We start from the raw sequence: 17,812 nt of genomic DNA, 5'->3' as shown, positions 1-17,812 counted from the left end.
TTGAGATGAAAAGAAGAAAGATACTGTGAGATTTCTACTGACATAAGTAAAGGTGGTCTTAAAATAGGTAGAAAAGATATTTTGTTTCTCCATGGGTTAACTGTGAAGTTCTCTGGGATTGTGGAGAGCAAATTGTCTGTGGGGAAATGACATTTCCTTTTCAATTGTCCTTATGCACTGTGCAGTTATGTGCATTTGGCAGCTCTTTTGTCATGCAGCACAGGTTCTAAGGGCCACGTTAACCATATCATTAACTCAGTTCAGGCCTTTAGGCACCCTGCAATGCACTTGAGCCCCTTGAACCTTAGAACTGGGCATAATGTGAAAGAAATTTGTGTGTCTTGGCGTCAAATTCTAATGAGGTGTCACATGGAAATTGCTGAGACTCTGTGGAGAACGGAGGGCAGGAAATACCACCAGTCTCTCCACCTGAGACGGGAAGGGGAAATCCAGGAAAGCTGCAAGAGCCACAGAGGAGGAAGCAATTTAATCTGATATCATAGCAACAACGGGGGTTCGATTCAAGTCACAAACCCATGAAAAATTGCAAAATCCAAATCATTTGTGAAGGTTTATTTAGAAAAACCACAATGCTGGGGAGTCACTGTTACATAGCATGGTAATTCTCCTCCTCTTGAGCAATATGCACCACACCGTGCGCATGCAATTACTTTGTTCCAGAGCTAACACTGTCATTGATACATGTACACACATGGTCCTCAGTGCACACTACACTTCACAGGGATGGTAGGACACACACAAAGTTGAGCTTTTCCATGAAAAATCTGTATAAAAAATACAAACCAAACTGAAGCAGTCAACACGAGAAGCAATGTGCAAAAATAGACAGTTACTCCTGAATGTTTGCTTAAGAAAAAGGGACTCTTCTGTCCTTGTTCCCCATTCAGCATTGACAATGCCAGATGCCTGAAAGTAAGATATGAAATAACTGGTCACATCCTGTCCCCCTTCATGTTAGTTGCAGAGGTTTTTAACCAGATAAATAATCCTGTATTTGTATTAAAATCTGCCTCCAAGCATCACCACTGTGTGCTGCTGTTGCATCCACCAGATATTTATATTGTTGGAATGTCTGACCTGGGACACTCAAGGCTGGTGAGAACCCAGGCCTTGTGTGGAGCACACAGAAGAGACAGAACCAAGACATCTCTGGTCCCTGAGCCCCCTGGCAGGGGCTGGCAGCAGCTGCCTGCAGAGAACAGCCAGGGATTGGGAGCTCTGCTCACCCTGCTGGAAGGAGCTGGCTCCAGCTCCTGGCCGTGGAGTGCTCAGCTCTGCCGGCTCATGGTGGGGCTGGTGTGGGAGATGATCCCCCTGAGGCTCCTCCCTGCAGAGGAACCCTGGCTGTGCAAGGGGCAGGTGAAGGGATGGAGAGCCACAGAGCTGGGTACCACCCAGCCAGGTACCTCAGTCCGTGGTGCAAACTGGGGCTGCAGAACTCCCCTGGCTGTGTAAGGACATGTGTGGCTCTGAGCAAAGCTGTACAGACGCTGCAGACACCATGGCGCAGTCAGACCAGCCCATCCTTGTGAAACTGCTGCATGCAAACACCAACACTGTCAATGGCAGCTAAGACTAGAAATGGATTGCACTTGTTTCCCTTGATCGCAGACACGTACCACTAAGGAAGAAAAAATAACCATAAAAATATCTTCAAACGATTGATTGATAATTGGGATTCCCTTGGTTGGATTAAAGGAAAAGAAAAAGAAATTAGGGGTAGAGTGATTCCTATCACTGGAGGTTAGCAGTAACATAATCTTTAGGTGTTGTGGATGAGGATTCTTCCCACCCATGAAAATTCATGGTGCAAAGCCCAGTATTCCCCTTGTAATCCAAATGGTTTTTAAGGATTCTATTTGAGCCCATGCAGAGTTACGACTGTATTACAGAACTTGTAATTTTTTTTCAATGGGAGATCAAAGTTTCACATCAAATCCTGCATGGATCCAGGGAAAACCTTAGCAAGGCTCCCCTGTGTGTTTTGTTTTTTACTTGCAAAGCAAAGGTTTCAGTTTATTCTGAGGAAGGGATAAGTGGAAATTGTAGAGACCGGGAGGGAAGTAAATTGTAGAGACTTCTCAGGGAAGTAAACTGTGGCTGCTGCACTTTACATCCCAGCTCAGCAGACCACTTTAACCAAGTATCTTAAGTGGGATTTCAGTGAGTGTTATTCACTTTGGACCCCACTACAAAGACCAGTACCCAACAGGAAGAGCATTGCCTTGGACCTTCTCATTTCCCTTACAAAAGGCACAGAGGGAGGGTTCATCCTGTTAGCTCACACCTCAGCAAGGTGGCAACATCACTCAGGGAGCTGTGCCAAGCATCACCAGGTCTCTGATCCCAGTGCCCCCAGCAGCCCCTGCTGGCTCAGGAGCATCCTGCAGTGACTGTGGTGTGCAGCCCTGTCTCAGAGATGCCACTGTGCCGCAGCTCTGGCTGCAGGAGCATTTCTGCAGCTTCCTGAAAGCTTGGGGTGTGTGACACACCTGACCTGAGCATCCCTAGGCTCTCACAGCACGCACCTCTGGCTGTCAGTCAGCTGTTGGCAGTGATACAACTGTGGCAGAGAGTAGTTTTAGATGGTGAATTACACAAAATGAAACATCAGACTGCATTCTTACTGAAATTTCAATGCTGTTGAGCACTGAGGTTAGCTGCTGCTCTGTGAGTGCTTCCCACTGGGCTAGGATAATTGTCCAGCACATCAGTTAAGGCCATGATTTAGCAAAGCATGTGCTTAAACCTGCCCTTATTCAAATAAGCACTTGTAGGGGAATAGAATATAAGAAAAAAAAAAGGTAGTGTAGAAAGTAATCTCACCCCTAAGGAGTTGCAGCTGGGCCAATTATCAAAGATTGGGAGCAGGCCTGACTTTACCAGGCCACAGCTGTAAGCAATGAGAAGAAGATGCCATAAAAGAGTGGGGTGGCTGGGTGGGGAGGGAGCTGGAGTCAGTTGGCTGTTTTGTGAGGCAGAAAGAGTCAGTGCTCTGAGGAGATGCCCATGAGAAACTCCAAGAAGGTATGGAACTTTTGTGATAGGGAGACAGCAGTATGGAACCCCTGTGATAAGGTGACAACAAGCACTGGCACAAATACTCATGTGCCTTGTGATACAGGGACAAAACTCAGCTGCAGCATGTGAATGTCAGTCATGTGGCTGTCCAAACTACCCCTTTAATGTCTATTTTTTCCCTGGTAGCACAGTGGCTCTCTTGGATTAAGCATTTAATTAATCTTCATCTAAAAGATCCTGAGAACAGTCCTATAATGCTAACAAATGTACATAAATACAGAACTAAAAAAGTCAAACTCATGGCTCAAAGCAAATATTGCTCAGAATACTTGTTTAGGTTAAGATCACTAGCTGTAAACTGTGCATTCTAGTAGCAAACAAAAACTCATTGGCCTAGGAAAAAAACCCAAAACATTCAATGTCTACAGGATTGGCAGTACTAATATTACTTTACAATGTGGAGTAAGAATAAAAAACATCAGTGTAACATTGCAAAATGATCCAGCTAACCTAAGCTGATGTAAACAAGTACGCTTTGACAATGTTTGCGCGTCTAGGCGTGACCCTGCACGGGGAGCTGGGCAGGTGCAGACCCACCGGGGGGACAGGAGCTGTTCCAAGGTGCTTCCAGCTGCCCAGGTCCCTGCAGGAGAGAGGCTCGGGGGTGGGAACCTGCAAACCTGTACTGGCATCACTAGCTCTACTCCTGGGAGCAGCCCTTTGCAGGATTCAGTTCAGCAGGACTATACACACGGGTAAGGATTATTCACAAACATAAGGCATTGCAGAACTTGGCCCTAAAATTTCTATTTTCAGCAGAGAATCCCTTATCCATATACAAGGTGATATTTTTATATATCAAAAAGTGTCTAAAATAAGGGTCAGAGTCACTATATATTATGCTCAGTAACACAGTTAAGATGCTGCATATTGGCTTCAGATACTGCAAACCATTTCCTTCATTGAAATCAAACCAACTATGGACCTTTCCAATAAGAATTAAATTAACCACAAAAATTAAGAATGAGCAGGCTCTGTTTTCAAGGTTAAAAGGAGAGACATTGACAGAAATCAGCAACTCCCATTGCAATAGTTTTCCAGCGCCTTCCCCTCTGAGCAGTGAGCACTCTGGGGCTGCAGTGGTGGTGGTCTCCAGTCGTGCCTGGTGTCCCGTGGCTACTGGCGCTCCCCTTCCACCCGCTTCTTGCGCACTGTGGGCAACAAGGAGAGTCAGCACTGCCTCCCTGAGGGCACAGACCCCCCTCCCAGCAATGCAACCAGCACAGAAGGGAGCAGCTTCTGGGAAACGCTCACAAGAATTACCATAATCAATATGTACCATATACCATCATGTTCAACAAAATAATTGCACCCAAACTGCATTTTTTTGTATCGCAGACTGTAAAATTTCACCAAAATTTCACATCAGTACATTTTCCACAAAAATCACATTCTGAGGTAAAGGTTTTAGATGATTAAAGAATCACCACTTCCTGCACTTCCTTCCAGTGACTCCATTTAGATTTTATTACGGTTTTATTGTTCTTTTAAATGACACTGTGTTCCAGCTAAATTGATACTGGTCTGCTCTAGTCTGCAGGGCTCTGGATTATTTAAGCTTTAGGCATCAAAAATTAATGACTTCTGTAATTGCACAGTGTATACTATGGGTGAGCAATAGTCATATTCTTTTAGAAAATAATTTGAAGTACTCTGAAGTACCAATATCTGTTAATATTGGCAAAACATATATTGGACCTTCAATTACCTGTTTAAACTTCACATGCTCTGACTGCATTTGATAATCAGTTAATTAACTCTGTTTTTTCACTGGAAACCACATAGGTTGAAGTTGCCATTTAGAAAAGCAGAGTGGTAAACCTTGTGTTATGGGCAGGATTATTCTGACAAGTGTGAATTTTTATAGCACTTAAGATACACTATACCTGGTATAGAGCAGGTTTAGTTGGGCAGCTTTGCTACTCCACATTCTAATAAAATGCATTGAGTCTTTTCTGACCTGGCCAGATAAGATTTGTGAGGTTCTCCTGTTTGTGTGATAGAAAATTTAGTGTCATGTCCTGCTTCTGATATTGAATGGCTGAAGCACAGAACAAAGCAGTAGAACTTGATGGATGAATGCCTTTCACCACAGAAAGTCAATAACAACAATATATTACTAAACATCTCATTACTTTACGAAGAGGAGGTTTTTTTTTTTTTATCATGCCTTTTTGGCAAAAAGATTGCATTATTCCAAAGCCTGCAGTGTAGTATCAGTCATTTGTGTCTGCTTTCAGTGTTTTGTTAATTTATTTTATTGAATTCTTTTAGGAATTCTGTCCTACAAAATCTTGAACAAAACCAAACAACACAAACAGAGGAAAATAAAGATTAGGACATAAGTCTAATGACAAGTGGTGAAATAATGGGGAAAAAGGGTTTTTCTCTATTTGTAGATATTTCAAATACTTCTGGGACACTGATAGTTTTAGGAAAAATAGTATATAATTGGAATGCTTAGATATTGCTAAAATTTTCAAACCTCTAAAAGTATGCATGAAAGAAAAAGGTTTTAGCTCAACTTTTATCTTAGTTCCCACAAAGACATCATGGTTTGATACCCCAGTCTGAAGCAGAACTGATTAAAAATACAAAGTTAATTTCTTTTTTCCCCTTCTCACTCTAAATTTCTTCTGCCCAGTCAACTCCTGTGTATTCTGTGTACTGAGGGCAGAGCATGTCACACTCAGGTGACACTTGCAGGGGTTTATTGTCTTTGCCTGTCCTTGGTCACAAAAGCAGGAGGGTCTGGTTTGCTCCCTTGGCTGGACAGGCTGGACAACAAAGTCAGGGCTTCTGTGTCCTCTGAGAAAACAGGATAGGTTTGACTCCTCATTTACTGCCCAGAACAGCTGATAGAGCAGTGAGAAATTTAGGACACTCCATAGAAAAAGCTGAAATAACTCCCCAGAAGGAGCAGGAGAAAAATAGTGGCTCCTAATCCCAGTAAGATCTTTGCTGTTTTCTGCTCTAGAGCTGAGGAGCTTTGCCTCTCCCCTCACACGGAGCAGTGTGAATAACGCTGTGGTCAAAATTCCATCTGAATGAGCAGACAGGGAGAGCTGTGCCTGGGAAGGTCAGGGCTGGGCTCACACAAAGAAATGATGAGTAAATGCAGTGCCAGCTTACCCAGATCGTTGTTTTTAGTGATAGCTGCTGCTACCCTGGTTCTTGGACCTTGTTTTGTGAACTGGTATCCAAACTTGAGAATCCTGGAGTTCTCCTCCAGCATCTTGGCAATCTCCATCTCCACAGCTGTCCCAAGCTGCTGCCTCTGTTGGGGATGAAGTGTCCCCAAAAGAAAAGGAAACATTTGCATTCATATCAAAGAGAAGTAAGTGCTTGCATTTAAGTACTGGGCTGCAAACTACAAAGAGAATCCCATTCCTGGGGATTTTGCCCTGGGTTTTGAGTAGATTTATTGAGAAGTTTTCCACCCTTTGGTTGCACTGACTGGGGACATGACTGAGCCACAGAGGCTGCCTTCACTCTGCCAGAGTCCCTGGTACAACCCTCAAAATATCAAAAGAAATAAAAGTGACCTTCCCCAACATTCTCTCTTTACCTGGTTGTCAATTTTAATCTCTGTTAGGGATTCATTCTTTTTCAGTGCATCAATCAGTGCCAAAATCCCTGTCCCAGTGATGAAGTTGGATTCTACATTCAGACTCTTCAGTGTTTTGTTCACTTTCAACATATCTGCAAATGCCTGAAGGGCCAAAAAGAGGGCACATGAGATGAGAGAACATCTTGAAAGTTTCAGGGAATAACAGGGAATCTGCAAAACAGAGCTTAGTACCAACAAGAAATAAAACATAAATATGCTGAGAAGAATGGAGAGGTAGATCAGAAGAGATTATATTTCTACTTTTCATAGCCATAGGGAATTCCTGCAAGGGAAAATAAAGAATGTATCCTAAAGCAGACATGGACCTACTTAAAATTTGTTGTGGTTTTTTTATTTCCCAGTAATGTTGAAACTTACAATGGCTACGGGGTCATTGCTTCGAGTAGCTGCAAGACTGAATGTCTTCACATGTGTGTTGGTTTCCAGAGCTTTTGCAAAATCTTTCAGTGTTGGAATAGGAATATTCTAGGGTAAAAGACAAATCCAGTGATTAGGAAAGGCAATCACACTGCTGATTTTAATTATTATGAAACTGATTGATGAACAAGCACAATCTATGCAAAGGAAACACCCCTGCTGGTTTGAGGATGGTTTCCAGAGTGGGCACAGTGGCCCCCAGAGGCTGGAGGTGCCTGAGATGCCAGCACTGCCCAGAAGTGGGTCAGGCCAAGGCCAGCACGTGACCCTCTCTGAGCCACTTTCTGTTCCTCTGCCAGTTGTGCAGACTCCAATGCCAGCTCCTCCTCCTCCTCCTGCCCGTGTGGGCTGATTGAATTTGGCCAGTGGTGATTGCACAGTACCCACGAGAGATCTTCCTTCACAATCTGCTGAGAAAGGCAGCCAAAGGGAGTCACCCCTGGGGCATTTAATCAGCATTTCATTCAGGATGATCAGGAACTGATGACCTTGGAGCCTCTACAGCAGTCCTTTCCCCACCCCTTCCCTGCGTGCCCTGCTTTTTCTGAACAGTAAAGAGAGACAAAATATGAGGATAAAAGGCATAGGCTTTGGAAGTATTTGAATAAATCCTCCTATGATGACATGGACAAAACCACAGCATCTACCTTTATGTTGTTGAGATTAACTTCTGTGAGAGTGGGATCATTTGCTTTTATCCTTTGTAAACTTGCTTCCACATTGGTTGGATTAGGTGGCTCCTCAAAGATGGGCTTGACCTTCTCACCTTTCACCACATCTGCAACACAAAATCTCATGAAATGTCAACCTAGGAACAGGCACCATCCCTCTGGCTGTTCCATTCCCATTTAGGTTTGTACTGCAGCAATCCAGAAGGGTTTGTGAGAGCCACAAAACCTGCAGGTAGGAGTATGATCCCCATTTTATCCCTGCCATGCCCTCTGCACCCCCTGTGCACCCAGAGCTGGCACTGGAGCCTGAGGTCAGGCAGGCTGGGCAGCATTGTCAAGGGCAAACTCCTCCTTCATATAAAATCCCTGCACAAATAACTGCAGCCAAAGCAGCTTTGAAGAGTATTGTTTGGGATGTGATATACTGCAAGGGCTGCTTTGTACTGTGTCTAATATCTGCAAAGAAAGGTGTGCTCAGACCTTGCCCACTGTAGTGAGAAAATGTCCCTGCACCTAGGAATAGACTGTGCTACATAAAGCAACGAGAGCAGGAGGCCCCTCAGTTTCCTCCTCTCAGCTGATACTATCTCAGCTTACCATAAATTCAATTAGCCCTTGTAAAATTGCAACATCTGCACTTTTAAAATAATAAAACCATCAAAGCATGAAAAGTAAGTCTGTCTGCCAGCATCAAGATTTATGAAATCTTTGAGTAGTCATGTTCCAAAGAACTGTGGTATTTAGTGCTGGAAGCTATGAGCTATAAATATTCTCAGAGATGCATAAAAATCATAGCTTAGAACATAATTAGTACTTCCAATTCCCACACATACAATTGTGGAGATTAATTTATTAACCCTGACCTCCCAATCAACTAGAATGCTGCTGACCACAAGTGTGTTTGAAACCTTTTATTTCATGCTGCAGACAGGCAGAGGTCTTGAAGACTTGTGTTCAGTCTCAGTGTAGTAGTACACATTGCTGTTCATTGCAATGGGTAAAGGTTCATGTCATATCATGGCCAAAAGAAAACCACATCCAATTTAGAGTTTATACTCATAGTAGAGATGGTCATAGACAAATCTTGAGCTGGTTTTCACTCTGCTCCCTTTGATGCCAAACTGTTTTTTTACTAATTTCCTGAGAGACCTCACATATCCCTAAAAACTCTTCAGCCTTTCTAGGGAGCTGGGAATTGAAAACCACATATAGAGAATTCACCTGGGATGCAAGGACAGAAAGTAAACAAAAAAAAGCAAAGCATTTTTTGCACTTGTGGCAACACCCTGCCAGACTGGGAGCAGGGCAGACACAAACACCCTGTCCTCAGGTTAGACATCACAGTGTACTCAGGCTAGAGCCAGGAGGAATTTTCATTTTCTACTTCTTGTTGCTTTCCATGAGTTTTTCTTGTTTCTTTAATCATGGTGCTGTTTTGCCACATTGATGAGCAAATTTTTACTGGAGCATTTCTCTTGGCTAAGGAAAGGTATTGCTTTTGGACCAAAGAATAGTGATGTGATGGTGATTTTCTGGTTCATAGGTCTGTGATTGGAGCATAGTTTAGCTGACTCACATAGCTGACTTTTTGACTTAGTGTAACAAAAATATTCTGAAATCTAGGAGGATTAGTAATGCAGGCAGTTGCCTGTTATGAGATAGATGGCAGCTCACACAGGGCCCCACTGGGAAGGCCTGCAGAGCAGCTTTGTCCTGAGAAAAATGAAGTGACACGGTGTCCTGTCTGCTTCCCCACCTCCCCTTCAGCAATGGAAGATGGAAAGGAAAGCCCTTGGTACAGATAGCTGCTCTTCTCATGGCCTGAGAAGAAGAAAACATTTTTTGAGTACTGTTTCCCTAGGAGCGGGCATTCCACAGTTCCGTCTTAAAAAGCAAAGTTAAGCCCATTAGATATCCAGGGCCTGGAGGTGACAAGCTGTGGATCAAGGCTTGGCAGCTCTCAAGGAAAGCTTGGAATTCAGATGCTCCATTTCTCCCTCCATCCAGCCTCCTGTGGGCTGCTGAGCTCAGATCAGATTCACCAAAGGTCTGTTTATTTAGTGCAAACATTTCTGGATTTGTTTTTAGTAACTGCAGCTGTTTCTCTTGGGGGATTTCCAGAATGATTCCATTTCCTGTGTCCCTAGGGGGCCACAGAACAGCACCCTTGGCACCATTGCCCCAGGAGCCAGGTGCAGGTGGGAGATCAGAGGCAGTGGCTGGGCAGGAGCACATCCAGGCAGGCTTTGCCTCCCTGTGAATGCAGCTCAAGGTGACTCTGGTCACAGATGTGACTCTGACAGGGATTCTGCCACATTTGAGCCCTTGTGGTTCAAATAACCACATTACTTATGGTTACAAGTAATTTTTCAGGTGTGTAAATGCAGGTACTTGGGGCAAAAGGGCCTGGCCTGAACTGCAGCCAATTCTTAGCCACAGCTCACTCGGTTTTCTGCCTGCTACCTAAACTGAAATGGAATGGAAATTTATATGTCTTGGCCTCTTAAATACTCCCACTCTTTCAAACACCTCTGCAGAGCCAGATACTGCTCTCTAGGAAAAGAAATTCCCTTAGGAATCATCTGTTTGTGTACTACTCTTGTTATAATGAATTTTAAGATCATATTTACTTTAAAAAAGTCACCTTTCATGATGAGTTAGATCAATCAAAGTTGGTTCCAGTGACATTACACTAAATTAGACCAACAGAGCCCACCTACAGCTGTAGAAGTCCCTAGAGATGACATGCAGCCCACAAGAGAAATCTGCTTGCTTACTTCTCACGATTCCTTTTCCATCTTTACCGCGGGCTCCTGCTTCATCAAATTTGGGGTTGTTGACCATGTTGTGCACTCCAAGAACAGCTGAAATGTGTAAACAGCAGCAAGAGGATACAATGTTAATGACAGGAGCACAGACTGCAGGAAAGTGTCTGCTACAAATTGTAGTTTAGTTCCCCAAACAAAACCCCCTTTATAAAATGCTAACTCTGTGCGTCACGCCTGCTTGTAGGGAGAGTCCTTTGGGCTCCAAATTCTGGAGACACAGACACTTCCAATATAGATTTTTGAACAATCAAGTCAATGTAGAATGCATATCCCAGAAGTGCCAGCTGGAAGGAACCACTGCGGGTCATCCTGTCCAGCCTCTCCCTCAGGCAGGAGCGCTGCCAGCACTAATGAGGTCAGCCATGGCTTTGTCTGCTGGAGTCTGAAAACACCCAGGCATGGAAATCCCACCACCTCCCTGTAAATTGTTTCAATGCTACACTCCTAATCACTTTCCTTCCCTAATATACAACCTGAATTTCTTATTACTCATATGTTCCATTGTTTGGTGCATCTGAGAATCTCACTGTACATGTGATGAGCTTAATGCATTGCCATTCCCACCAGGGTTTCCAGTGGAAGCACATCGATACTAATGTGCTTGGAAAATAATCAGAGTGGTGAAGATACCCAGGTCTAATCACCTGGCAACCAATTTTCTCATTTAAGGGGTTAGATTCCAAATTTCCTCATGGATTCAGGATCTTTATCCACTGTAACAGTATCCAGCTATTTGGGATGTCAGAGTTGAGAGGAGGTGGCTGCAGTATGTTACAAACAATGTGGATATAATGGGATCAGTCACTTCCATTACAGTGCCAGCACCCCAGCCTGCAGTGCACTGTCCACCCTTCCCCAAATCTCATGAGCTGCTTCATCTCCCCCCTGGCCTGACACATCAGCTTCAAGCAGAGAAGTCTGAAATGCAGCAGCTGCTGAGTGCTGCTTCAGCCATCCTGGGCAATGTGTGACCCATGAGAGCAGCACAGGGGCCTGAGGGGCCAGCATGGGACACTCCTGGTGGCAGGCCTGGCCAGAGCAGGGCTGCACATGTGGGAGGATCACATCTGTGTGTTTTCTAACCTGCAAGGTCATAGAGCTCAGTATCAGAAGCGCTGGCCAGGGCCTCTTCCAGCTCTGGATCCAGGGTCACCTTCTCTTCCTTGCGTGTTTCCACGGGCTTCTCTTTAGGGATAAATATTTTGCCTAAGATAAAGAAAGAAAGCCAGAGTGAGTAATGAATTATTGGAACAGCTTCTTTGCCTCCTGGCAGCAGAGGAATAGGTCTGTGACAGTGGAACTACTTGGAAATATTATCACATGCATGTTTTTCTCTTTCTTACTTGATGTTATCCTCCACACCAGGATCTTAATAAGTCTAAAAATAAAAGGTGCAGATTACTGCTCTGTGTTGGTGATTGTTATTTTAGGAATTTACTCTCAGGAGGAGTCCCAGCTGGGATTTTTCTGAAGGTCCTGTGTCCTTAAATAGGCAGAATCAGGTCTACACAAAAAGCTTGCAGAAATTTCATCCTTATATTTAAATGAGGCACCAGGAGCAGTTAAAACCATCCTACTGCAAGAATATTTCAGTTCATGAACTTCCATACATGATCCTGAAAGCTCAGCAAACCTGTTCTCTTCCAGTAACTCAGTTTAATTTCCAGCCCCTCCAGAGTATTTTCCCCTGTGTGTCTCCTAATGATCATTCACATAAATAGCCTTACCCTGATCATTTGTGCAGGTCTGAAAAGTCTGAACTGAACCACATGTTGCCCAAGAAAGACTCCTGGCATATTTGTTTCGCTCTGTATCCTGCTGAAACCTTTGGGTTAGCAGATATGTGTTTGCATGCAATATTCCCCCAAGACTGAGGTCATTGGCCTGTCTGCTGAAATGGGGAAAATGCAGGATAAATCCAGGAACAGCACAACAAGTTCCACTACTCCTTCAGGCTGCTATGGTGGTTAACCTCAGCACTGGGATGATGTAACTGCAAATTGGAGTCAGAGCTGGAGCTGCACTCCAGGCACCAGCACTGCTGGGCTTTTCCCCACTCAGCTTTCCTGAGCAGCCCCCACAGCCAGGGCAGGGCTGGATGATGCCCCAGGATCAGACAGTGCCACTGCTCCAATAATTGAGGGAATTCCCATGATCTACTGTCCCCTGTGCCATTGTTCCCCTCACCTTGTCCCTAACAACTCCTTCTCAAGCCGGCTTTAATTAATCCTGCTGCAATGATGATCTTTGGTGCAGGCAGCTTTGGCCACTGTCAGCTTTAAATTTTCATTTTGTGCAGCTTTTTACACTCTAGAAATAATGCTTGAAGCATTACATCTAGTCCTGTGGCTTTCTGAAATGTCTCTAAAATAGTTTAATTTTAACTCTATTAGTCATCTTGTTACCATTCATGAATGCAATTCTGATATTTAGTATTGAATTACAGATGTTTGGCCTCTGGTTTTTTCAACACTTCTGTGACTTCATTTTTCCCCATTATGGTCCAAGGCATCATTTTCATGTAGTAATTTCCAATTCATTTATACCTTTTATACAAGTTTGGCTACAGCCATTTTTATGCTGTCAGCTTTCATGACACAAGTCACTGAGTAATCTCAGAAAAAGCTTTAATTGATATTTCTGAAACTCTGGCAAGGTTTATTGATACATGATTCACATTATTTACCTTAGAGATATTTCTACCAAGGCTAAACTGCTTCTGAGTAGAAATTGGACAAAAAATGATGCAGAAAGTCAAAGTAGTATCACTGATTTATTTTTCATGTGATACTTTAAGTCAGTTATCTTTTTAGAAAAGGCTTCAAGAAGATAAAAGCCTTTGGTGGGTGAAAGGTAAGGACCATTTTAACTGTGACTGCATTAGGTCACAGCAATTAAGGACAGCCATCCCAGCAGCATCAAACAAAAATCAAGTGGAAATCTGGGGTAAGAAACACTACAAAGATGGGTCAGTCATGCTCTACAGATTACCAGCAGCACAGCTGGGCAGGTTTCAGACCCTCTCTGTGCTACCACCTAACCTGAAGTGTTGGATGGCAGCACCATCCAGACACCACTGACCAAGACTTAACCTGATGCCAGCTTGACTTAAGGAAAAAAATTGAAAACCAAAATCAATCAGAGTATCTGAGTAAGCAATCAATAGTGAGGAATACTGCCCAGAAAGGGTTTTCCTTTGAGATCCCTGGTGATTCTACATGAGTTTCAAGTATTCAGTAGGTTGTTTGAGATATGGAGGCAATCTTTATCCTGACTGATAACCCTGTTCTGCAGCAGCAGTTCCACATCTCCACCAGGCAGGGAGTGATTCTCCCCAGACCCAAACCCCAGTCACACTTTTAACAAACACTGATCCGAGTCTGTGCTTTCACACACAACATTGTAAAGGGACACAGGACCTTGGGTTTGGATTAAATTGGGCACAATATGTGGTGTATTTGGTCTTTAAGGACTTTGGATATGTGAAGGTCAAGTGCCTTGCATAGCAAGAAATCAAGGGGTAATGGAAGCCTCTAGAGGCTCATACCTTTGCTGTACAGTTCACATATATAGGAATACAATTTTAAACATTTGTTTCAGGCATATGTAATTCTTGGATACCAGCCTGAATCTCGTTAAATGTGTATATGATCCCCAATGATAGCTTCATTTAATGCATTCTCAGCAAATGTTTCAGAAAAAAAAGTTCTATTCTTGGTTCTATGAAATATTCAAAGGGGCAAGGTCATGTCAAAGACAGTAATATATATCTTTAATGTATGTGGGTCTTGCTGGCATCCAGTGGTGTTTAAAAATATTCATTTTACTGCTATCTAGATAAGAACATTCCACTGTGAAGAGATGCTGTAGCACAGCAGATGGAGGTTAGAAAACCTCCTGTATTTAGCATGTTATTAGCAATTTATTATCTGTCCATAAAACCTGTGTGTCTGTTTATAGACAGCTGTCAACCAGTTTTCCTTGATTATTTAAGGACAGAGTTTAAAGATTCAGGAGGTGTCTCCTAGTCCCACATCTGTACATTGTAAATTCATTATCCAGTGCATCATGGAATTCACTGACAAAATAAAATATGGATTGTGGCTTCCTTGATTCAATGGTCCAACTTTAAATTTATTACTTGGAAGAAGCCTTGGAGGAATAGTGACATTTTATTATTATAAAGTGAGATTTATGAAGAAAGGCTGCTGCTCTTGGTGTTCTTTATATTCACACTGTGGTTTAGAAGGTACTTTATTATTACTTTATTCTATCTGGTATAATTAATGTTGGCTGTGCTATATTTTGCCTCCAGAACATGCTAATGTTCTGTGCTAAGTTTTAATAGTAATAGCTTAACTTTCTACCAATGAAAAACAGTGACAGAAGTTCTGTTTATACATAACTTGAGCTACTTTGTTGTTAACAAGACAAAAGTAACCACACTTCTGTATAAGAATAATTTTTTTTGTTTGTTTGAAGTAAAATATAATTTTATTTTTACACAAGCACAGAAACCCAAAGTGTGTGGAATCCCAAGTGCTTTCTTTAGGTGTGAAATTTTAAGTGTTCATCACTGCAATTCTCCCCTTCCTTTGGTCAAACTGGGCCAAAAGTGTCTGGGGTGCCCTGGGGGATGGCTGAGGCAGCTGATTACAAACCAGGGCCTTGCTGAGTGTGAGTGCAGTGAGCAGAGTTTTGTCTTGGCTCAGTTTAACAGCAGAGCTACTCCTTTTCACCCACTGCAGAAACAAGACTTCTATTGAGACTGAAATAGGAGATAGCTTTCCTCAAAAGAGGCTACAGAAACAAAATCCATTGACAGCCAGAGGGAAGAGGATTCAGAGGAAAGCACTACAGAGAGACACAGAAATGTGGACCAAGGTAAAAGGAAAGTAAATTCTCCATTAAAAAAAAGAAATTCACTGGGAACAGACATGAAACCATAGATCTCATTTTGCCACTAGGCTCAGCCAGGTCTCCTGCATTGTGCAAATGCCCCCATTAAAGCAATGCCAGAATAAAGCAAGGAAATGAGATTTCTACCTTCTTATACAGTAATAATTAACTACCATATGCACATCTATGGGAGGATTTTTTAAGGATATTGACTAAGTTTTATGATAAAATGCATTTTCTGCCATAATTGTAAAACAATAATGTACTTTCTTTTCCTATATAGTGTAGCTCAGATTATTGTATTTTCAAGAAAAGACCTAGTTACACTTACTACTTCTGACTTCTCAATGAATCACTGAGCACAGTGAGTGCCTGTTTGTTCTCAATTACAGAATGCTACACTGACCTTGGGAGTGAAATTCAATAATCCTGGAAATCTGCCTTGCCTAAATCACAGGCACCTGATTCACTTTTTTCATTTTACACTGTTCTTTTCTGTTGATGCTTTCTTAAACACTTCCCTACAAATATTCTATAGAAATGGAGCTAAATTAGTTCTTACCAATGATAAATTTGTATTATGAAGAAGAAAACACACCAGGTTCAAGTAAGCATGAAGCTGAACACCAGCAGTAATAAAAATGCAATATCATAATTGTTGTTGTTCTGTTGCTCCTGGATTAGTGTCAGCATATTCTATGCCTTAAAAATTATGACAATGGACTAGGAAGGCTGCAGAGATAAGCATTCCAAAGTTGTTAAATCTATTGTGCATAAACACAAAAAGTGAACTCAAGTTGCACTGGTATCCTTGGCTTTGATCAGCATGCTGTGATGCTGCCACTGCAGCAATACCCTTCAAAGAGCTCTCCTGGAAAGTATGCTGGCTCAAACAAAAATAAACCAAAGCCAACATGTACTCTTTTAAAACAGAAGGAAGCCCAGAATTTCTTCAGACCCTCACATGGATTATCAAAAGTTAGCAATCCAGTATCCTGGATTCTCACTCGACCAATCCAGCAGAAAGCTCCATGTCTGATGTGGAATGATGCTAGAGGAGGAAGAAACTCAAACTGTGCCGCTGCACTTCAGGTCCTCCTGGACACCAAAGACCTTTGAAACATGGGCAGAGCTGAATATCACACGAGTTATGTTCCCTTCTGGCCTCTTTTCTCCTACCCAGCACATTCTTCTTCTCTTTTCCTTTTCTCATTCCCCCCATCCCCTATGTCTCCTGGTTTTGAAAATCTTTGAGTCCTGACCCTTCCCACCACCTCCCTTTCTTCTGCCCTCCCTTCCTTACCACTGCTCTCCTCTACAGCTCCTTTCCCCAGAGCTGCCACATCCAATCCTTCATCCTGGAATATTCACACAGCTCCTCAAACCCCCCCTCCACCTCTGCCCCAGTCTCTCTGCTGGCTCTTTGCTCTTTTTTCTCCTTTACAGTGCCCTTACAAAGGGAGGGGAGGTCTGTCAGAGCAGGAGGGAGCCTCCCTGCCCTTGGTCCTGGTGTGACATGGAGGAAATTCCTCTCAGATGAGAATTTCAAGAGTATCCTGAGAGCCCAGCCATGCCAGGATCCTCTGGGCACTGCTGAGCTGCCACAGGAGCTGGAGCAGCACTCACTCCAGGGGGAATGCTTGCAGAATGCTACAACAAACTGGAAGCACAAGAAAGCACAATATTTTGAGGATGCCAGACTTGAGTATATTTCCCTGGGGATTCCATTTCAAGTCTTCTCTTCAAAGCATGGAGGCACTGCAGGTCATAAAAAAAATCAGCTGGAAAAATTTGCTCTAGATGGATAAAACAATGTGTTTTCTCCTAATCTTGTTCTTGGAAGCAGCTAAGTCCTTTTTGCTGACACTTTCCAAAAATCCAACTCGAGGCAGCCTCTCAGCATGGGAAATTTCACTGTGAACTGTGCGAGTTTGGCAAAGTCACGAGTGACTAAAACAGAGTCTTAGAAAAGCAAGCAGTGAAAGGCACTGGCCAGAGCCATTACTGTCAGCAAGGCTTTCCATGCCTTAAGAGACAAACATCAGCTCTAAATTTAGGCCTTAAAGAATAGGGAAAAGGTGGCAAAAATTTAAACAAACCATTTAGGCATTGGGGGTGAAACGACTGCCATGTCAATCCCAGAAATGTGTGTCTATAATAAACCCTAACTTTTGAAAGCAGTCTGTTAGACACAGGGGAATTGGAACTCATTAGCATCCACTCTAACACTCTGACCTTCTGGAAATGACTGTCCTTATTACTGC

At 43.0% G+C, this 17,812-nt stretch overlaps 1 protein-coding gene across 2 annotated transcripts in view; it reads right to left on the bottom strand.

The window, feature by feature from the left end:
* Window positions 1-558: 558 nt before the first annotated feature.
* LOC135452105 (tropomodulin-2) overlaps window positions 559-17,812 on the bottom strand; it is a 34,451-nt gene continuing 17,197 nt past the window's right edge. For both annotated transcript variants that reach the window (XM_064721883.1, XM_064721882.1), the window contains exons 4-10: window positions 11,733-11,855; window positions 10,599-10,685; window positions 7,798-7,928; window positions 7,091-7,198; window positions 6,671-6,814; window positions 6,235-6,379; window positions 559-4,253 (exon numbers count right to left, since the gene is read on the bottom strand). In XM_064721883.1, coding sequence (XP_064577953.1) covers window positions 4,219-4,253; window positions 6,235-6,379; window positions 6,671-6,814; window positions 7,091-7,198; window positions 7,798-7,928; window positions 10,599-10,685; window positions 11,733-11,855 — 773 coding nt within the window. In that variant the 3' untranslated portion in view covers window positions 559-4,218. The remainder of the gene's footprint in view (window positions 4,254-6,234; window positions 6,380-6,670; window positions 6,815-7,090; window positions 7,199-7,797; window positions 7,929-10,598; window positions 10,686-11,732; window positions 11,856-17,812) is intronic.

Source organism: Zonotrichia leucophrys, chromosome 10 (genome assembly GCF_028769735.1).
Source record: "Zonotrichia leucophrys gambelii isolate GWCS_2022_RI chromosome 10, RI_Zleu_2.0, whole genome shotgun sequence".
Classification (NCBI taxonomy): domain Eukaryota; kingdom Metazoa; phylum Chordata; class Aves; order Passeriformes; family Passerellidae; genus Zonotrichia; species Zonotrichia leucophrys.
The sequence above is the reverse complement of the archived record's forward strand: the minus strand, read 5'-3'. Positions and strand labels throughout refer to the sequence as shown.